The sequence below is a fragment of the Salvelinus alpinus genome, chromosome 23 (assembly GCF_045679555.1).
Source record: "Salvelinus alpinus chromosome 23, SLU_Salpinus.1, whole genome shotgun sequence".
Taxonomy (NCBI): domain Eukaryota; kingdom Metazoa; phylum Chordata; class Actinopteri; order Salmoniformes; family Salmonidae; genus Salvelinus; species Salvelinus alpinus.
In genome coordinates, this window is record NC_092108.1 from 9,082,400 (window position 1) to 9,104,554 (window position 22,155).

General features: G+C 43.9%; 2 protein-coding genes across 5 annotated transcripts; both read right to left on the bottom strand.

Annotated features, from left to right (window-relative positions):
- Window positions 1-2,565: 2,565 nt before the first annotated feature.
- Window positions 2,566-6,343, bottom strand: LOC139550157 (ras-related protein Rab-8A-like). The gene is made up of 7 exons (XM_071360837.1): window positions 6,143-6,343; window positions 5,404-5,464; window positions 5,169-5,229; window positions 4,961-5,038; window positions 4,746-4,835; window positions 4,402-4,518; window positions 2,566-4,299 (listed from the first exon to the last, which is right to left on the bottom strand). Exons 1-7 carry the CDS (start codon window positions 6,264-6,266, stop codon window positions 4,210-4,212), a joined length of 621 nt encoding a protein of 206 aa, XP_071216938.1. The 5' UTR covers window positions 6,267-6,343; the 3' UTR covers window positions 2,566-4,209.
- A 431-nt stretch (window positions 6,344-6,774) lies between these two features.
- tpm4b (tropomyosin 4b) lies at window positions 6,775-21,903 on the bottom strand. 4 transcript variants are annotated; one of them, XM_071360838.1, is made up of 9 exons: window positions 21,553-21,903; window positions 17,575-17,700; window positions 11,432-11,565; window positions 10,961-11,078; window positions 10,274-10,344; window positions 9,558-9,633; window positions 9,072-9,134; window positions 8,294-8,363; window positions 6,775-7,286 (listed from the first exon to the last, which is right to left on the bottom strand). In XM_071360838.1, the coding sequence occupies exons 1-9, from the start codon at window positions 21,664-21,666 to the stop codon at window positions 7,204-7,206; spliced, it is 855 nt and encodes a 284-aa protein (XP_071216939.1). In that variant the 5' UTR covers window positions 21,667-21,903; the 3' UTR covers window positions 6,775-7,203. The 4 variants fall into 4 exon arrangements, with proteins under 4 accessions (XP_071216939.1, XP_071216941.1, XP_071216940.1 ...); XM_071360839.1 differs by lacking the exon at window positions 6,775-7,286 and adding an exon at window positions 7,524-7,849; XM_071360840.1 differs by lacking the exons at window positions 17,575-17,700; window positions 21,553-21,903 and adding an exon at window positions 12,389-12,723.
- Between the last annotated feature and the right edge of the window lie 252 nt (window positions 21,904-22,155).

Genomic DNA, 22,155 nt, shown 5'->3' on the forward strand with positions numbered 1-22,155 from the left:
CCATAGAACACAAGTCATATCAGAAGTAGCAAAGGAGAGGAAGCCATTTATAAAGGCGTAATAAACAAAACTAATCTAAAAATGTGCCCAAAGTATCTACCAACCATTACCATAATCCAACAGATCACGTCATTCAAATAAATGGACAAAAATATGCTTGTCCTATATTGCAAAACCTACCACTTGGCACAGACTACACACAGGTTTACTGGTAAAGTGCAAAGGGATGGATTGCATTGGATCAGAAGGGGTTTGCCTGTTTGTCCGTCCACATTGTAACATGGTTGTTTGTACTAGCAGACAGCCACTCCAGTTTAGAGTAAATACGCTGACTGTTTCACTAGCTAACTACCAAAGACGTCATATAGCTGGGAATAAACATGAGCTTACAAATGGATGTTGTTGCTGTAACTTGAATGAAGAAGAAAAAAAGAAAATACACTATCGCAGCTTTCAAAATGGCACCTTAATTTCTATACAGTGCACTCGTTTTGACCAGGTCCCATAGGGCTCTGGTCAAAAGTAGTGCACAAGAGAATGGAGTGCCATTTCAGACACTACTTATCAGTCTGTCTCTCCACTACCAGGAACCAATGCTCAGGTTGGCTACGTGTCAACGCTCTATTGACCTCAAACTCAACTCTGGATCTCGAAGCCAGTTCCACTGCATTTTCATTTTCATCATTGTCCTCAGGGACTGATTTAGACCTGGGACACCAGGTAGGTGTAGAACAGAAAACCAGCAGGCACCGGACCTCGTAGGGTAAGAATTGAATGCCCCTGCTCTACTGGGTCACATCAACAGATTTCACACAAGAATGTTCTAGAGTAGAAAAAGTAGCCCCAGGCGTTAAGAGCATAGCTGTGGGAAGCTAATAGGAGACTATTAAAGGCCCAGTGCAGTACACTTGTGAATACACACACACACATACAGTACCAGTCAAAAGTTTGGACACACCTACTTATTCAAGGGTTTTTCTTACGTTTTTTTTTTACATCATAGCAAAATAGTGAAGACATCAAAACGATCAAATAACACATATGGAATCATATGTAGTAACCAAAAAAGTATTAAATAAAAATGTATTTTAGATTCTTCAAAGTAGGCAGCCTTTTCCTTGATGACAGCTTTGCGCACTCTTGGCATTCTCTCAACCAGCTTCAATTAACAGGTGTGCCTTGTTAAAAGTTAATTTGTGGAAACAATTTCCTTCTTAATGCGTTTGAGCCAATCAGTTGTGTTATGACATGGTAGGGGTGGTATACAGAAGATGGTCTTTTACCAAATAGGGCTAAGTCATTATTTTGGCAAGAACAGCTCGAATAAGTAAAGAGAAATGACAGTCCATCATTACTTGAAGACATGAAGGTCAGTCAATTTGGAAAAGTTTCTTCAAGTGCAGTCGTAAAAACCATCAAGGGCTATGATGAAACTGGCTCTCATGAGGACCGCCACAGGAAATGAAGACCCAGAGTTCCCTCTGCTGCAGAGGATACGTTCATTAGAATAACTGCACCTCAGATTTCAGCCCAAATAAATACGTCAGAGTTCAATTAAAAGACATCTCACCATCAACTGTTCAGAGGAGCCTGCGAGAATCAGGCCTTCATGGTCAAATTTATGCAAAGAAACCACTACTAAAGGACACGAATTAGAAGACTTGCTTAGGCCAAGAAACACAACCAATGGACATTAGATTGGTGGGAATCTGTCCTTTGGTCTGATGAGTCCAAATGTGAGATTTTTGATTCCAACCGCCGTGTCTTTGTGAGATGCAGGGTAGGTGAACAGATGATCTCTGCATGTGTGGTTCCCACCATGAAACACATAGGAGGTGTGATTTGCTGGTGACACCGTCAGTGATTTATTTACAATTCAAGGCACACTTAACCAGCATGGCTACCACAGCATTCTGCAGCAATACGCCATCCCATCTGGTTTTCACTTAGTGGGACTTTGATTATTATTTTTTCAACAGGACAATGACCCAACACACCTCCAGGGTGTGTAAGTGCTATTTGACCAAGAAGGAGAGTGATGGAGTTCTGCATCAGATGACCTGGCCTCCACAATCACCCGACCTTAACCCAATTGAGATGGTTTGGGATGAGTTGGACCACAGAGTGAAAGAAAGCAGCCAACAAGTGCTCAGTACTTTCCCTTCAAGACTGTTGGAAAAGCATTCCAGGTGAAGCTGGTTGAGAGAATCCCAACAGTGTGCAAAGCTGTCATCAAGGCAAAGGGTGGCTACTTTGAAGAATCTAAAATATATTTTGATTTGTTTAACACTTTTTTTGGTTACTACATAACTATGAAATAACACATGGAATTTTGATGTCTTCGCTATTATTCTACAATGTAGAAAGAAATATACAAATAATGAAAAACCCTTGAATAAGGAGGTGTGTCCAAACTTTTGACTGGTACTGTATGTATGTATATAAAAAATGTCTAAATATATTTTTAAATTCTCCTTTTTCAGGGGTATGGTTAAGAGGCTGTGTGTTTGTGTGTGTTCTCAAAAGAACACCTGGGACTGGCAGTAAACAAGTGAAACACTTGGATTCAGTACAATAACTTTGTTCAGGAAGAGAGGCCTGTTGCAAGCCTCTCATGTATAGAATAGCATCAAATTATTATCTTGGAATGTAAACAAAGCGGAATATCATTCTAATTGAATTTTCTTTTAGTCTGCGTAATTAAATTATTTAGCGATCAATCTTCCTGAAGGATTGTGAATCTTCAAGTCATATTATATTCATTTAAAAACTCTTGTTTCATCAAAATAAGCTTATCAGTCTCTGGCTCATGTTAACAATGTGGCTAGGGGAAGAGAGGCCTACAAATAGTATATAAACATCCACACATCATGTTCCCAATTCCAAACCGTTGGGTCATTCAAGCGATTCTAACTGAAAAGTAAATGGGGCTCCAACTTTGGCAGGTGTGAAAAATGGAAAAATGTTGTATGTACATAGAGACTAATGTGAAACAGAAAGAAGAGCCCATCTTTTCTGTGTGACATGTCATTTGAACCTTCTTTCAGAAAAACAAGTGGTGTTTTCACCGGTTGGTCAGTCTGTCCGACCCTGGTCAGTCTGTCCGACCCGTGGTGAGAGAAAACAGGAGGTTGGTGGGCCGCTGGAAGAACAGCAAAATTACCAGGGGTCACGGGGACATTGTGGATGGAGTCGCGGTCACAGTACTCCAGCTACCCCAGGGCGTGACGTTGGGAGAGGTGGACAGTGAGGGAGAGAGAGAGCAAGAGAGGCAACTTGTCCTAATTCTCTCCTTACCAATTACCATTGGCCCTAAGTCTTCGATGTTCACGAACAGCGAGCTCCAAAAGTATTGGGACAGTGACACATTTTTGGTTGTTTATGTTCGGTACCCCAGTGCAGACTGTCAGCATTAATTTGAGGGTATTTTCATCAATGTCGGGTGAACCGTTTAGAAATTACAGTACTTTTTGTACATAGTCCCACCCCATGTTAGGGGACCTAAAGTATTGGGACAAATTCACTTAAATATTTATTAAAGTAGTTCAAAGTTAAGTATTTAGTCACATATTCATAGCACACAATGACTACGTCAAGCTTGTGATTCTACACATTTGTTGGATGCCTTTTGCTGTTTGTATTGTGCAGTCACTTTTATTGTAAATAATAATAGAATGTTTCTTAACACTTCTACATTAAATGTGGATGCTACCATGATTACGGATTATCCTGAATGAATCGTGAATAATAATGAGTGAAAAAAAACTACAGATGCATCCAAAGTGCTGGAGTACAGAGCCAAAACATCCTAAAATGTGTCACTGTCCCAATACTTCTGGAGCTCACTGTATATGCAAGGTGTAAACAACTGCATATATATATTCAAACACTTCAGATACACAAACATCTAAGGGTTAGGGCCGAGGGGAAGAGGTGGGGAGTGAATTGGGACTGGCTGAAGGGAATAGGGTAGAAGGAGAGGGGGTGCTTGGAGCAAGCACAGTCCAGTTGTGTCCAGCCAGCCAGCACCTCAGCATATCCCAGCCAGGGCAGGCAGAGGGTAGGTAAGGCCTTTGGTATGCATCCCAAATGGCACCCTATTCTATACATAGTGCACTACTTTTGACTAGAGTTCTATGGGCCCTGGTCAAACATAGCATACTATATAATGAATAGTGACCCATTTGGTATACAGCCATGGTCTGGTCCTCACAGTAGGGCACAGCGGAAGAAGCTGCTCTTCTTCTGGGGCTGAGAGATCTTCACCTTGTGGCTGCTCCCCTGAGGACAGCTGCCCTCCTGCAACAAAGATGGACAGTTCACTTTTTCAAATCAATGTCCAGCATTTTTTAAATATTTTTAAAAAGTTCCTTCTAAAAACCTAAATGAGGTTGAATTTACCAATTTTGTGTCCATCTTTGATTTGATGTCTCTGGCAAGTGTCAAAAACGAGTTTTCCACATTGATGTTGGCCTTTGCACTGGTCTCCATGAACTTAATACCGTACTCCAACGCCAGCTGAGAAATGGGGGGAGTAATGCATTGACTGTTGTTACTATCATCATTTCTACACACTTTCTATTTGGTTTTGGTAATTCAAGCAGGTCTTTGTTGTTGTTGTTGACCTAGACAACATGGTAGGGCTTAAGTTTGAAAAGTGCTCTATATCATCCAAGCCCTTTAATGTCGTACGGTACACGACCAGAACGGAGCTTGTGATTCATCACGATTGCAGCAGAACTCACCTTCTCTCCCCTGTCTTTGGACACCTGCCGTTTGTCATTGATGTCACATTTGTTACCGAGGACCATCTTTTCAACATCAGCCGATGCATGCTAAGGAGATAAGAGTAGTTTAACACTACAATACATACAGTATACTACAAGAGTAAACTGAATATTTACTAGTCAGTCAGTATGGTATTCGTGTTTAGACAGAATAGAACTTTAAGCAAACATACCTCCTCTATATTCCGTATCCAGTTCTTTATGTTTTCGAAGGACTTCTCGTTGGTGATGTCATAGACTAGCATGATACCCTGTGACGAGAAACAATGAAACGTCAAAATGAAAGACTACGACCAGAAAGTTTGCACCTCAACGTTGTGATGAAGAAGAAGACGACACATAACAAAATATGAAAACGTAACAAGCACGTTGTTTACCCACCATCGCTCCTCTGTAGTACGCTGTTGTGATTGTTCGAAATCGCTCCTGCCCTGCTGTGTCCCTGCAAAAACACAGTTAGTTAGGCCTTGCCAAGTTACATAGACAGTCATACATTTCCTTTTCGAATAGTTACCCAGCTATAACTGCAAGGCAAAATGCTTTGGGTGTAAGCCTACACGTTTTCTTTCCTGTACGAAAAGCAGTCGTGATGCTCGAGGTGACATGGAGGGCTTACCATATCTGCAACTTTATCTTCTTGTTGTCTAGTTCTATCGTTCTAATCTTAAAGTCAATGCCTACAGGAGAAACATAAGAGAAGAGGGGAATCTTGAAATTAGACACCTAGCCATTACACACAATAGCTATGACTGTAGCTCTAGTTATACCCCAATCAATGCAATACAAAATGTAAAATGAGAATGTTAAATATGTGGCATCAATAACTAGCTGCCAGGCTAACAAGCTCTAAAGCTAACTAGCGAGTTCGTTAAATAAGGTTAGCTAAGTTATTTGTACACAGTTATGAACATTTAGTGGCTAGTTACCGTTCATAACGGTAGCCAGAGCAGATAGCTAACGTTAGCTTGTTAGTTTGGATTTCAGCTGCGAGTTACAGAGGTAAGCAACGTTAGCGAGTAGGGCTAACTGTTAGCTAGTAACGTTACTAGTAAGCTACAGGAAGTTAGCCAACAGACTAGCATTCAAAATATACCTAACGTTAGCTAGCATTAGCTATATAGTTTGCTATAATGTCCGTAGTAGCTATTACACAGCTGATGCCATTGTTACTCGTCACCTAGTCAATATAATACAATGCGTTTGTAGCTAGCTAAATCAGCAAGTTAACTTGAATCAATTTCGCCTAATAAGCTACAGTTAACAGCATATACTAGTAACGTTAGCTAGCTGCTTTCTGGTCGGGATGACTGTCGTTTTGTAAACATTGCATTGTGGCTAACCAACGTCACACCTACCTATGGTGGAGATGAATGTGGAGTTAAAAGCATCCTCTGAGAACCTGAACAGCACGCAGGTCTTCCCGACACCGGAGTCTCCGATTAGCAGTAACTTAAACAAATAATCGTATGTCTTCGCCATACTTGATATTGCGGAAATCCCGCCCGGCGAAAAGCTGCGCGCTGCCGCGTAGTTACAGGACAGCGACGCCCCCTTCTGTCACGTTATGACCTTACTCCTCCTCGAGAGGTCAGTATCCCAAAAAATTATTACGATTGAATGACTAATTCAACGTTTATCACACCTACTAGCAAACATAACATTGTTATGTAACATATATGTGTTCATTATTTTAATCAAACTCCGATTGCTGATTTATTACACAAAATGTCCACAGACAAACATGTGCATGAGCACCCATGCACACACACTATGGCTTACTATATTTGTGAGGACTTTGGGGACAAACAATTGATTCCCATTCAAAATCCCATTTTCCCTAACCCCAACACTTACCCTAATCCCAAAAATAGCCTTTTTACAAGTGAGACCCAGCAAAATGTCCTCACTTTTCTGAATTTATGTTGGTTTACTATTCTTGTGAGGACTTTTGGTACTCAGTATAGTAAAACGTACACACACACAGAGATTAAAAGTTGTATTATACATTTTTATTATAGCTAACCACAGACATTTCAACCCCCAAAATGTTTTTTTTTTTTTTGCAGAATGTCTGTGAAACAACTGGTCCATGGTAGCTATACAACTGATACAAGCATTCCTATATAGAGTCAGAGAGGAATCTTTGATAGTGTTTTGGCATCCAGCTACAGCTGTCAGTATATGCTCATTGTACTTATGAACTGTACTCATGACAGTAGGAAAGGACGTCAAAACATAAAAGTTACCGGTAGTATACTAAAATAGAGAATGAAAAACAAATAGTGGTAGGAAAGTACAACATGTCTTTTCACGGTTGAGACGTTAAAACTGGACATGCCATTAGAAATATGGCGTTTAAAAAAAAATCATGGAATGTTGATTCTTCTTCTTTGGCTTCTAATTATGTTTAATTTCTTTACAAACTATTCAGCTCTATCAGTGTTTGGTCCAGGACTTGATGCATATCCAAGTTTTCTTCTTTTGCACTGGATAAATGTTCTGTAATAAAAAGTTGTAATATTCAAACTTGAGAAATTCGGTCCCCTTTGATATCTCTTTATGAGATTTACTGGGACACAGACATTGCGAAGACAAAACGTGTAATGACTGCACCTGTAAACTGTTTTGTTGTTCTTTAGTTGATAGTTATACTATGTTAAAAAGCAGAAAAGGAGAGGATAAAAGCAGTAAAGTTGAGGTAGCAGATTTGCAAAGTAAGGATTCAAGGAGAGGAAGTGCATAGAACAGGTCAAATTTTATTGAAACTTTGATTTTACAGAAAAGGTCTTACAACAAGACAGAAAAGGCACGAAGAGAAGATAAAATAAGAGAATGCAATAGAAGAGAGGAGAAGATAAGAGAGGCGAAGAGAGAAGAAAATAAAGGGAGGAAAAGAGGAAAAGAGAAAAGACGAGGCGAGAAGGTGAAAGCGTCCCATTTCGATTGGGCATAAGTGAAGTGTGAAAGGTTAAAGGTAATCTATATGGCGGTCATGTCAGTGAGGGCATGGTCCAGCTCCTCACTGATGGCCTTGTACTTCAGCTTCTGAGAGTACAGTTCATCTAGAGGTCAGCCAAAGGTCAGCAGATCAGAGGAAATGAGCAGGCGTGGCAGGATGCAGCAGAGAGAACAGCACAGAGACCATAGAGGAAAAGGGGAGGGAGACAGAGAAAGAGGGGGAGAGCGAGAGAGAGAGGGGGGGTGGAGAGAGAGAGAGGGGGAGGGGTGGAGAGAGAGAGGGGGGGTGGAGAGGGAGGGGCAGGGAGAGAGAGGGGGCAGGGAGAGAGAGACAGAGAAAGAGGGGGAAAGAGAGAGAGAGGGGGGGTGGAGGGAGAGAATAAAAGAGGGAAATTGAGAGATTAGGGTCAAATAATAATACAGCAGTAGAGAGAAAAAAAAGACAGTCTAGAGATCAGTGTTAAATCCAGATTGTTTGACTATGCTCTGAGGAACCACAGTGCGCATAGACATAAACAGCCATGAAATGCACTGTGTGTGAACTGTACCTTCTAAGTCATCAATGGTCTTTTCCAGTTTAGCCACCGATCTCTCTGCAAACTCAGCACGAGTCTCAGCCTAGAGAGACAGGACAGAGGACCGGTTATAGCCAGTAACGACAGATATCCGCTTACACACTATATGTGTGAAATAGGACCAATATACACGGAGTATAACAAACATTAGAAACACCTTCCTAATGTATGAGTTGCATGTCAAGCGCCGCACAATTGGCCAAGCGGCGTCTGGGTTAGCGGAGGGTTTGGCCGGGGTAGGCCGTCATTGTAAATAAGAATTTGTTCTTAACTGACTTGCCTAGTTAAATAAAGGTTAAATAAAAATATAAATAAAAATATAAATAAAAGTTTGGGAGCCGAAGTCTATCCCTCTTCGTTGGGTCATTGGTCAACAGTAGGGATTCTTCAATGAAGTGTGTGTTGTCGTTCAACGATAGACGACTTGTTTTCATTTACATTTTTTCCCTGTGGAATACCACACCAAACATCTCAATTCGATGTAAAATTGCGCAACTATGACGTCAAAATTAAAGACAGATTTATCGAGTTATCTTCGATTAATTCAGACTATTTTAAAGGAAGTGCATACTAGCTACGGCATCTCAAGATGGACAAACAGTACTAGTGCCGTTTTTTCCCTCGTTTTTCAAACAATGGTCTTTTAAGGGAGTATGTGAGCACACTTGTTCGGTTCGCTTAGCCGAGTTCGGCTGGAGCATGCTGAAGTCTTAAGGACAACATGCCACCACAGACAGACAGCTGTCCTCACCTCTTTCAGTTTGTCACTCAGCACTTTGATTTCGTCCTCATACTTGTCTTCTTTTTCTGAATACTGCAGAGACAAAACAACATATTTATTAAATGGAACTAATGTTACATGCCATTAATATTATTTAGTAGCAGATTTCAGAGCTGATATTTTGCAAAAGTATCGTTCAGACAGGGCACGAAGAAACAGAACAAAATGGAGGCAGAGGACACTCACCTTAACAGACCGAGCCTCTAGGGACAGAACAAAATGGAGGCAGAGGACACTCACCTTAACAGACTGAGCCTCTAGGGACAGAACAAAATGGAGGCAGAGGACACTCACCTTAACAGACTGAGCCTCTAGGGACAGAACAAAATGGAGGCAGAGGACACTCACCTTAACAGACTGAGCCTCTAGGGACAGAACAAAATGGAGGCAGAGGACACTCACCTTAACAGACTGAGCCTCTAGGGACAGAACAAAATGGAGGCAGAGGACACTCACCTTAACAGACTGAGCTTCTAGGGACTTGAGGTTGTTGGTTACATTCTTCAGTTCTTCCTCCAGGTCACCACATTTACTGTAGAGGAGGACAGAGGGAATCAACTTACATCAACAAGGCAATCTTGGCCCAAGGTTGATTTGACACTAGCCTGCAGGGGTGGGCAATTCCAGTCCTCGTGGGCCTGATTGGTGTCACAGTTTTGCCCCAGCTAACACACCAGACTCCAATAATCAACTAATCATGATCTTCAGTTTTCAAACCCCTGCGAGTAGCTAGTAAAAGCATTCTAACACAAGAAGTCTGACCAGGGCCAGCACCAGAACAAATCAGTTGGACTGGCATTTGATTTCCATAGGGGGCAAGTTGTTTTTCAACGGGACCTCCTACACATTTTTTAAAATGGGTTTTATAGTAAAGACATGTCATTTTACATGCCATACTATTTATGGCCAGACAGCATCAGATACATGGGCTATCCATACTGAGACAGAGGGGGCGCTGTTTTGCTTGCTCAGATGCTTTCTCTGAGATTGACGCGTCTTCCTGTCGGCTCGCATCTCGGTCAAATAAATTATCAATATTTACATATTTTATTTGGACAGGCAAGGAGGTACGGTAGGGTCGGCCAGGCCCCCTAAGGCCCGCCCCTAACGCCACCCTGTAGTCTGACTAACATAGTGGACACACATCTAGTGTGATGAGTATTGGTACTTACAGTTCAGAGATCTCTGCTCGCTCTTCGGCCCTCTCCAGCTCCCCTTCTAGGATGACCAGCTTACGAGCAACCTGAAACAGAACAACACAAACCATGGGTCAGAAGGGATCTCTTGGAGACTAAATTCAACATGAAATCAATAATCGTGCCTCATTACATTGACTCATCTGAAAATGTATGATGTCATGAACGGCACCTGAGGTCTTCCTGACCACAACAACTAACCAAGAAAAACTCTGGGTTATACTGGTTATGACCAGCTATACTAGGGCCTTACGGATTAGACCCAGATTTTTTCCTGGTCAGGGGAAACTCTTGGCCTAGTGGTTAGAGTGTTGGGCCAGTAACCAAAAGGTTGCTGGATCAAATCCCTGAGCTGACAAGGTAAAAATCTGTTGTTTTGCCACTGAGCAAGGGAGTGGGTTACACTGTTCCCCTGGGCCCCTGCACCTCTCTGATTCAGAGGGGTTGGGTTAAATGCGGAAGACACGTTTCAGTTGAATGCATTCAGTTGTACAACTGACTAGGTATCCCCCTTTCCCTAATAACAAACTATGCTGTGACTCCAGGGTGAAGTTTTCACTGGGTACAGATCTAGGATCAGCTTCCATTTAGTGAGGAAAATGCAAAAAAGACCCAAGATCAGCATCTAGGGGCACCTTCACCCTACTATTCTGTGATTCTTACCTCCTCGTACTTCCTGTCAGCCTCCTCAGCGATGTGCTTGGCCTCCTTCAGCTGCATCTCCTGGATCTCCATCTTCTCCTCATCCTTGGAGGCTCGGTTCTCTATCACCTTCATGCCTCTGGAGCATCAGCAACACAGGGTTAGCTACAGTATAACCTACCGTATGTGAAGACCAGGAAAAATGGTAGATAGCTCTGTAAGCTATCTACCTGTAAGCTAACTCTGTGATTCCCATTATATCAAGAATAACTGTGTATAACTACAACCCCCCCCCCCCCTCCATACAGAGGAAGTCCGCAAAGTGTGGAGGCCACTTTCTCCTTTGTCCAAAAGAAACACAATCCCTCCTTATACCAGTCCATACCCATAGATAAACATGGACCCATAGAAAAGCACTGTAGCGCTGTCCTATCTATATAATGACAGAGCAAATGGTGGGGCAACGGTGACTTGCTGTAGTCCTGATCTGACCTCTCACTCTCGTCAGCAGCCTTCTCTGCCTCCTCTAGTTTCTGCAGGGCAGTGGCCAGCCTCTCCTGAGCCCTGTCCAACTCCTCCTCCACCAGCTGAATCCTACGGTTCAGAGCCGCCACGTCGCCCTCCGCCTGCAGGGGGGCACAGGTCACAGGTTAGAGGTCATGATAAAGATCAGAGGAAACAAAAAAAAGAATAATAAATTCCCAATGGTACAGAACAACAGGTGATGAGGTGAAACAGGGAGCCTGCAGATAGCGTATCGTCACTGTTCATCAGTACTCAAGTCAGTCCTCAACCCACACTGTGTATTATCCAAGAATAAAGGACTCGTTCAGAAGAATAGGGGGAATCATGATGGGAATGGTTGAATCTTGATAAATTGTACACGCCTGTGCAACATCCCCTCCTCAACAACGTACTGTAAACAGTCAGTCAGTGTGAATAGTTGGCTGTCTGGGATGGCTGCTTATCAATCTGCTTCCTGTGAGACGCCCATTGTAAAAGATAACCCTGACGTCTGTCTGTCTGCTTCTCTCCTGGCTGGTCTCTTCATTCAATAGGAACAACTAACCTCTGCTTATTCAAGACAAGGCATTTGACAAGCCTATCATTGTTAGCTATTCAATATAATGCTATAGCAAATTTGGGGGGTAGCCACGACTGGGACTCAAATCCGGGTCCAGCAACTGTCAAGCCAAGAGGGCCAAACCCCTTGATGAGGTCTCTAGGTGTTGGGTTAAGGTCGCTACATCACCCTTCCTTCCGACATTACAAGCAGAATATGAATGAACTCAATACATGCCTCACTTCAAGGTAGTGCGTAGCACTGAATTTTTAGTCGATATCGTGTTAGACTACTTTAAATGTGTTTCCTGCTAAAGAAGAACGGAGGAAAAGTAAAATAAACGTGGCAAACAGGTAATGATAAAACTGTAGCCACAACATTCTCACGTTTTCGCGCAATTCCCGTTCATCGTCCAACTGTTTCTGTAAAAGTATCGTGTGCTCTTCTGCATCGTCCGCTTGCTGTTGAAGCGCCTGGATTTTCCTTTTCACCGCGTCCAATGATCCACCTGTCATTATCGAACTAAGTGATCGATCTAGCCTACTAGATATACTGTAAATTGGATATCAATTTTAAAATACGTTTAAGAAGTAGAGGGCAGGGAAAAAGGGCTGGAGGTTTCAGGAAAGTTATGGCTGAAATCGTCCAATCCTGAGCAGTCTCAGATGACATCATGGTTAGATTAACCAGAGGGAGGTTTTCGTGGATGAAGGTCTTGATCTTTGTTCCCATGAGAGGGTGTGGATTTATTGCTGGTTTTAATGTCTATGGTTTTTAGCTTTCACTTCAGTTTCAGTGCAAGGTGTGTGTAGGTTTATGTCTGCAGTTATGTACACCCTGAACTGATTAGAGAGAGAGAGCGAGTACGCGAGAGAGAGAGAGAGAGAGAGTATGAACTTCTTTAGAAATTCTGTGAGTGTAATGTTTACTGTTAATTTTTATTGTTAATTTCACTTATGTTTATTATCTACTTCACTTGCTTTGGCAATGCTAACATATGTTTCCCATGCCAATAAAGCCCCTTGAATTGAATTGAGTATGCTAGAGAGAGAGAGTGTGTGTGTGTGTGTGTGTGTGTGTGCAGGGCTGGATTAATGCAGGGGTTTACCGGGCTGAAGCCCTTGAATTGAGTATGCTAGAGAGAGAGAGAGTGTGTGTGTGTGTGTGTGTGTGTGCAGGGCTGGATTAATGCAGAGGTTTACCGGGCTGCAGCCCCTGGGCCCAGGCCCTTGGGGGGCCCAAGAGGCAGCAAAGAAAAGAAGAAGAAGAAAACAAAAATGATTAAGCAAATATATTAAATAACTGATTCATAAAATTAAATACAAAAACGCATAATAAATAATATATTGGGTAACTGATTAATAAAATAAAAAAATGTATAATAAATAATATATTGAGTAAGTGATTAATCAAATTTAAGAAAATGCATAATAAATAATATATTGTGTAACTGATTAATAAGATAAATAAAAAACAGCATAATAAATAATATATTGGGTAACTGATTAAAAATAAATACATAATAAATAAATGTGACTGGATTGTGACTTTGGATTAAGTTTTATCACAAGCACATACAAGTATCTGCCAAAATAAAGGAAACACCAACATAAAATGTCTTAAAAGGGTGCTGGGCCACCACGAGCTGCCAGAACAGCTTCAATGCTCCTTGGCATAGATTCTACAAGTGGACCTAAACTAAATGTTGCTTCATTGTCAGAGTAGCCACTCATTTCAGTAAAAAAAAAAACCCTGGGGCCTATGATTTCTTAATCCGTCCCTGTGTGTGTGTGTGTGAGAGAGAGAGAGATTCATATAAGTGCATAATGAAGTAGGTGTGATGGGCAAAGTAAACTTATCTCTAAATATGGTTTCATATCTGTAAAAACAATCTTTATAACATGTATACTGGACAAAGAAATGGTTGGAATGTTAACTGATTTATTTGCTGAAAAAACCTGAAGCCATTGGACGGCAACACATTCCACAGGCTAGTGTTTCCTATCCTTCTTTCTCCTTCTCCCCTGGAGTTGGATGACACGGATCTACGGTTGAATATGAACACAGGAAGAAGATCAATCATTCTAATCATTCCAATCAAATCAATGCGCCGAATACAACAGGTGTAGTAGACCTTATCGTGAAATGCTGAATACAACAGGTAAACTTACCGTGAAATGCTGACTTGCAAGCTCTTAACCAACAATGCAGTTTTAAGAAAAATAAGAGTTAAGAAAATATTTACTAAATAAATTAAAGTAAAAAGAAAGTAACACAATAAAATAACAATAGCGAGGTTATATACAGGAGGTAACGGTACTGAGTCAATGTGCGGGGGTACAGGTTAGTCGAGGTAATTGAGGTAATGTGTACATGTAGGTAGGGGTAAAGTGACTTATCCTGAGGGGGATAAGGCGTTGTTGTGCCCTCTTCACGACTGTCTTGGTGTGTTTGGACCATGATAGTTTGTTGTGATGTGGACACCAAGGAACTTGATGCTCTCGACCTGCTCCACTACAGCCCTGTTGATGTGAATTGGGGGCGTGCTTGGCCCTCCTTTTCCTGTAGTCCAAAATCAGTTCCTTTGTCTTGATCACGTTGACGGAGAGGTTGTTGTCCTGGCACCACACTGCCAGGTCTCTGACCTCCCTATAGGCTCACCGTTGTCGGTGATCAGGCCTACCACCGCTGTGTCGTTGGCAAACTTAACGATGGTTTTGGAGTCGTTCTTGGCCATGCAGTCATGGGTGAACAGGGAGTACAGGAGGGGACTAAGCACGCACCCCTGAGGGGCGATATTAGCGTTGACATTTTCAGTCAAAACACCTCAAAATAAGACATGGTATCAAAAACAAGGTGAAACGAGCTGAAACGAGCCACTTACGATGCCCCACAGTTTCTTGTCATTCTTACTAGCAATCTGGCCATTCAGAATCACAACATGTTGACTGTGTCTGTGACTGTGTCTGTATCTGTGTCTGTAACTGTGTCTGTAACTCTGTGTCTGTGTCTGTAGCTGTGTCTCTGGTACTGTGTCGGTATCTGTGTCTGTAACTGTGTCTGTGACTCTGTAAATGTGTCTGTAGCTGTGTCTGTGACTCTGTAACTGTGTCTGTGACTCTGTAACTGTGTCTGTTGCTGCAACTGTGTCTGTGACCGTGTCTGTGACTCTGTGTCTGTAGCCGTGTCTGTAACTGTGTCTGTAACTATGTGTCTGTGTCTGTAGCTGTGTCTCTGTTATTGTGTCGGTATCTGTGTCTGTAACTGTGTCTGTGACTATGTGTCTGTAGCTGTGTCTGTAGCGGTGTCTCTGGTATTGTGTCGGTATCTGTGTCTGTAGCTGTGTCTGTGACTCTGTAACTGTGTCTGTAGCTGTGTCTGTTGCTCTGTAACTGTGTTTGTGACCGTGCATGTGTCTGTTGTTGTAACTGTGTCTGTGACCGGGTCTGTAGCCGGGTCTGTAAACGCGTATGTGTCTGTTGCTGCACCTGTGATTGTGTTTGTAGCTGTGCATGTAACTGTGTCTGTGGCCATGCCTGTAACTGCATCTGTAGCTGTGTATGTAACTGTGTCTGTAGCTGCGTCTGTACCGGTGTCTGTAGCGGTGTCTGTAACGGTGTCTGTAGCTGTGTCTGTAACTGCGCCTGTAGCTGTGTCTGTAATGGTGTCTGTAGCTGTGTCTGTACCGGTGTCTGTAGCGGTGTCTGTAACTGTGTCTGTGGTCTCCTTACCAGAAGCATTTCCAGTATAGTCTTCAATAGCCACAGCAGTGTGAGGTTCTCTGTTTGTTTTAGCTGCATTCCTCACATTTCTGTGTTGCTGCATGTGGGTAGTGGAGCTGAGAGCTGAGGATGTGTCCCAAATGGCATCCTAGTCCCTATACAGTGCACTACTTTTGACCAGAGCCTTATGGGTCTATATATATCTATATATATATGAAATAGCAGCCCCTGAATCTTTGTTTCAGACCTGGGAGAAGACCGTAACGCAGTTTAGTAGATGCTATCTTTGAGAAAACCTCATAGAGAGAGAGGAGACTGTTGACTTTGTTCATATATGGGAGTGAAGGTTGGAAAGTCACATTGACTGTACTTCGTTGATTTATTGGGTGTTTCTGCTGATGAAAGAGACCCTGCTGGGGTCTGAGGGAAAGCAGTTGGTTGGGCTGTTGATGAAAGAGACCCTGCTGTGGTCTGAGGGAAAGCAGTTGGTTGGGCTGTTGATGAAAGATACCATGCTGTGGTCTGAGGGAAAGCAGTTGGTTGGGCTGTTGATGAAAGAGACCCTGCTGTGGTCTGAGGGAAAGCAGTTGGTTGGGCTGTTGATGAAAGAGACCCTGCTGTGGTCTGAGGGAAAGCAGTTGGTTGGGCTGTTGATGAAAGAGACCCTGCTGTGGTCTGAGGGAAAGCAGTTGGTTGGGCTGTTGATGAAAGAGACCCTGCTGTGGTCTGAGGGAAAGCAGTTGGTTGGGCTGTTGATGAAAGATACCCTGCTGTGGTCTGAGGGAAAGCAGTTGGTTGGGCTGTTGATGAAAGAGACCCTGCTGTGGTCTGAGGGAAAGCAGTTGGTTGTGCTGTTGATGAAAGAGACCCTGCTGTGGTCTGAGGGAAAGCAGTTGGTTGGGCTGTTGATGAAAGAGACCCTGCTGGGGTCTGAGGGAAAGCAGTTGGTTGGGCTGTTGATGAAAGAGACCCTGCTGTGGTCTGAGGGAAAGCAGTTGGTTGTGCTGTTGATGAAAGAGACCCTGCTGTGGTCTGAGGGAAAGCAGTTGGTTGTGCTGTTGATGAAAGAGACCCTGCTGTGGACTGAGGGAAAGCAGTTGGTTGTGCTGTTGATGAAAGAGACCCTGCTGTGGTCTGAGGGAAAGCAGTTGGTTGTGCTGTTGATGAAAGAGACCCTGCTGTGGACTGAGGGAAAGCAGTTGGTTGGGCTGTTGATGAAAGAGACCCTGCTGTGGTCTGAGGGAAAGCAGTTGGTTGTGCTGTTGATGAAAGAGACCCTGCTGTGGTCTGAGGGAAAGCAGTTGGTTGGGCTGTTGATGAAAGAGACCCTGCTGTGGTCTGAGGGAAAGCAGTTGGTTGGGCTGTTGATGAAAGAGACCCTGCTGGGGTCTGAGGGAAAGCAGTTGGTTGTGCTGTTGATGAAAGAGACCCTGCTGTGGTCTGAGGGAAAGCAGTTGGTTGGGCTGTTGATGAAAGATACCCTGCTGTGGTCTGAGGGAAAGCAGTGGATGTCATCCCACGTGTTGTTTTTCTGACCTGATCTCTCTAAATGATCAGGAAAAAGGAATGATGTTTAATCTTGGGTCTTTTGATGACACAACCAGACTAGATCAGAGTCTGTTGTCCAACAGTATTCAAAAATGTCTGAACAAGCTTGCCAAGACCAACCAAAGTTCTCTAAACCACGTGTGTGCACTGGTGCAATGCTTGAGTATAAAGGAAGGTGTTTTATTGCTTAACCTTGGATGTGATATGATACATTTAAAACATCTGTATGCGTCTGAAATAGGATTATTTGAGCGTTACAGTGACAACCCGGCAGTATCTCTAGTACTGTACTCAGTACTCACGTCAGTAGCCTTCTTCTCTGACAGCTCCAGTTTCTCCTGTGCGTCCTTCAGAGCCTCGGAGTATTTATCCAACTCATCTTCTGTCCCCTTCAGCTTCTTATGCAGCCCCAGCAGCTCTTCTTCCACCTGGGGGGCACACAGAGTCAGAGAATCAGGGAAGGGTGTTCACATATCAACATTTTATACAACAGACAAACCTGTACTTCTTTGTCACAGAAAGGACAGACTAGGTGACAGAGTCAGGTCATGTTCAGATATGCGTTCTGTCACACAGAATCACGTCAGCTCTGTAGAAAACAGAATCACATCAGCTCTATAGAAGACAGAATCACGTCAGCTCTATAGAAGACAGAATCATGTCAGCTCTATAGAAGACAGAATCATGTCAGCTCTATACAAAACAGAATCACGTCTGCTCTATAGAAGACAGAATCACGTCAGCTCTATACAAAACAGAATCACGTCAGCTCTATAGAAGACAGAATCATGTCAGCTCTATAGAAGACAGAATCACGTCAGCTCTATATAAAACAGAATCACGTCAGCTCTATATAAAACAGAATCACGTCAGCTCTATATAAGACAGAATCACGTCAGCTCTATATAAGACAGAATCACGTCAGCTCTATAGAAGACAGAATCACGTCAGCTCTATATAAGACAGAATCACGTCAGCTCTATAGAAGACAGAATCACGTCAGCTCTATATAAAACAGAATCACGTCAGCTCTATATAAAACAGATGTATATCTACAACATTGTGCCTCCAGTTGGGAACTCAGGAGAAAAGACCTGCAACGGAAAAGAATAACCAACCACTCAGTATTTTGTAGCTAGAAATGTAGAATTGAATTAACTCCAACTTTGCATGGATATTGCTAATGTTTTGGTGGTGGTTCTGAAGACTAGAAATGCATAAAGTACTTGTTGTTGTTGGATTCAACTCTACTTGATTCTGCAGTGCTTTATAGCCATGAACTGTGATCCCAGTAGATGGCAGAAGGATACAAGTGTTCACTGCCCCGCTGGCCTTTGCCTCACAGGCTACTGACGGTGCTCTGGTCAAACGCAGTGCACTATATAGGTAATACGGTGCCCTTTGGGACAAAACCCCAGAGACTCATAGAATACCAGAGGAAAGCATCAACGCTCATCACTGTTTAACTCTATCCAACCAATTGTCTAAAGAGGTCCGTGTAATCCACCATGATTCAGGCAAACGGAACCCTCCATATCTAAAATGGCTGAGGGTATTGTGGATAGTGCTACTGACGACTGCCTGCCACTACGGTGCTCACACTTACGCACACGGTTCTAAGAATGTTGTGTTGTTAGTTCGGCTACATACAAAATGGAAGTCTGCTCCCTATATAGTGCACTACTTTTGACCAATACCTACAGGGCTCTGGTCAAAAGTAGTGCACTATAAAGGGAATAGGGTGCCATTTGGGACACATCCTTAGTATCTCCTCTGGTATGTTCTTGAACTTTAGACAGATCAGACAGAGGAATGTTGGTGAGTGGATCTGCACCCCAGAGGCATGTAAAGTCACACCAAAGTGAGGAGCAGAGCGACAGCTGGCATAGCTAGCTTTTTATTCCTGGTACCCCTGTTGTTCCTGTAGAACGCGCGGGGGGGGGGGGACCCCTAGAATCCTTCTGGAGCTCTATGGCTCTCTTATGATCTATCTATGATCAGTCGTCATGCAGCCTGCTGCTGGAAGCCAAATGGACAGGGGGACCCCTAACCCCTTAGCCTGGAGATACAAAATGATTAGATCTGGTAGCTTTAATGATTCATAGATTGATTCACCACGTCTTCTGATGGGCTGCATGGAATTTGTTATCACATTGGAATTTTCAACCATATTAACAGATAAGCTGGGTGGAATTTGGGCCATATTTGATCCTTCATGTCTACAGGAGTGTCCGGGAGGTAATGGGGAAGGGGGGGGGGTTGGGATGCAGAGGAACTCACTCACTGCTCCTTTCTCTCTCCCTGAGGGCTCATCCCTCTCTCCATCTCTCTCTCCATGAGGGCTCCATCTCTCTCTCCATCCCTCTCTCCATCTCTCTCTCCATCCCTCTCTCCATGAGGGCTCCATCTCTCTCTCCATCCCTCTCTCCATCTCTCTCTCCATGAGGGCTCATCCCTCTCTCCTTCTCTCTCTCCATGAGGGCTCCATCTCTCTCTCCATCCCTCTCTCCATCTCTCTCTCCATCCCTCTCTCTATCCCTCTCTCCATGAGGGCTCCATCTCTCTCTCCATCCCTCTCTCCATCCCTCTCTCCATCCCTCTCTCCATGAGGGCTCCATCTCTCTCTCAATCTCTCTCTCCATCCCTCTCTCCCTGAGGGCTCATCCATCTCTTCATCCCTCTCTCCATCCCTCTCTCCATCCCTCTCTCCATCTCTCTCTCCACCCCTCTCTCCATGAGGGCTCCATCTCTCTCTCCATCCCTCTCTCCATCCCTCTCTCCATCTCTCTCTCCACCCCTCTCTCCATGAGGGCTCCATCTCTCTCTCCATCCCTCTCTCCATCCCTCTCTCCATGAGGGCTTCATCTCTCTCTCCATCCCTCTCTCCATCCCTCTCTACATGAGGGCTCCATCTCTCTCTCCATCCCTCTCTCCATCCCTCTCTCTATCCCTCTCTCCATCCCTCTCTCCCTGAGGGCTCATCTCTCTCTCCATCCCTCTCTCCATCCCTCTCTCCATCTCTCTCTCCACCCCTCTCTCCATGAGGGCTCCATCTCTCTCTCCATCCCTCTCTCCATCCCTCTCTCCATCTCTCTCTCCACCCCTCTCTCCATGAGGGCTCCATCTCTCTCTCCATCCCTCTCTCCATCCCTCTCTCCATGAGGGCTTCATCTCTCTCTCCATCCCTCTCTCCATCCCTCTCTACATGAGGGCTCCATCTCTCTCTCCATCCCTCTCTCCATCCCTCTCTCTATCCCTCTCTCCATCTCTCTCTCCATGAGGGCTCATCCCTCTCTCATTCTCTCTCTCCATGAGGGCTCCATCTCTCTCTCCATCCCTCTCTCCATCTCTCTCTCCATCCCTCTCTCTATCAGAGGAAAGGAGAACCATTCTCAGTACAATCAGCTAGCTGTTCTATGTCTCAGAGCTTATTTTAATCAATCAATTTCAAGTTGCTCTTTTCCCCCGGACTAATTTTACTTTGCTTAAACTACTTTATACTCTGTGAGGAGTATAGACATTCCACAAATGTATTCCATCACACTCTGCCTTGGGCTAGTTTCTCAAATTCCTTCCATGAGAAGAACTGCATTTATTTATATCTCAGAAATTACATTTATGATGATATATACAACATCTATTTACTAATGATCATTTCCACCCATGGGTCTAATACATTGGATCCGAAATATGACATTCAAGCACACAGCACAAGGTTAACAGCATCACGTTCATTATCAAGTACTTCAACATTAGCCTATATTACAATAGATTTAAAAAAGTACCCATGTATATTTTACCACTCTGTACAATACATCACTTGTATCCATTAGCTGCTTTCTGTCTCCCCCTCCTCAACACTTCCCTTTCTCCCTTCCCCCTCTTCAACACTTCCGTCTCTCCCTTTCCTCCTCCTCAACACTTCCCTCTCTCCCTTTCCCCCTCGTCAGGTCTTCCCTCTTCCCTCTCTCCCTTTCTCCCTCATCAGCTCTTCCCTCTTCCCTCTCTCCCTTTCCCCCTCCTCAACTCTTCCCTCTCTCCCTTTTTGGAGTTGCAAAATTCCAGTAGCTTTTCAAAATTCCCAGGTTTTCCAGAAATCCTGGTTGGAATATTCCTGCAATCAGGAGAGAATAAGCAGGAAATCTGGGAATCCTCCATCCAGAATTTCTAGAAAACTCTACTCTCTTTACAGTCCTTCCCTCACCTTATCTTTCCTCCCCCTTCTCAATATCCTTCCCTCACCTTATCTTTCCTCCCCCTTCTCAATATCCTTCCCTCACCTGTTTGCATTTGTCCTCAGCTGATTTCTTGTCGGTCTCTGCCTGCTCCGCTCGGTCGATGGCGTTCTCTTTGTCCAGCTTCAGCATCTGCATCTTCTTCTTGATGGCTTCCATGGTTGACGGTTGTTAGGGGTCAGTGGCTACAGAAACTGGGGAAACTTTTCAAGTTTGGGACAGGGAGGTCTAGTTAGACACTTAAAGACAAACCCTCTCACAGAGAGAGAGAGAGACTAGTCCTTTCTAAATTCCCAAGTCCACCAGAGCCAATACGCCAGCCGATACAGAGAGAGAGAGAGAGAGAGGAGAGAGCAGAGGATGCAGACTGGAAACCAGGGCTGATATAAGTGATTTAAACATGCCTGGAGGTTTTGAAGAGACAGCCCCATGCAGTCCCCAGTGACATACACCACTACCCCCTTCCACCACTCCCCCCACCCGCCTGCACTCCCCCCCCCCCCCCCCCCCGTCTGGTTAGCTAGCTAACCTCAGCAGCCACAGTACCCCCCCCCTCTACCCCTCCCTCTCCGGTCTGAAACTTCCCCCCCCCTCTACCCCTCTACCCCTCCCTCTCCGGTCTGAACCTCCCCACTCACTCCTCCTAAG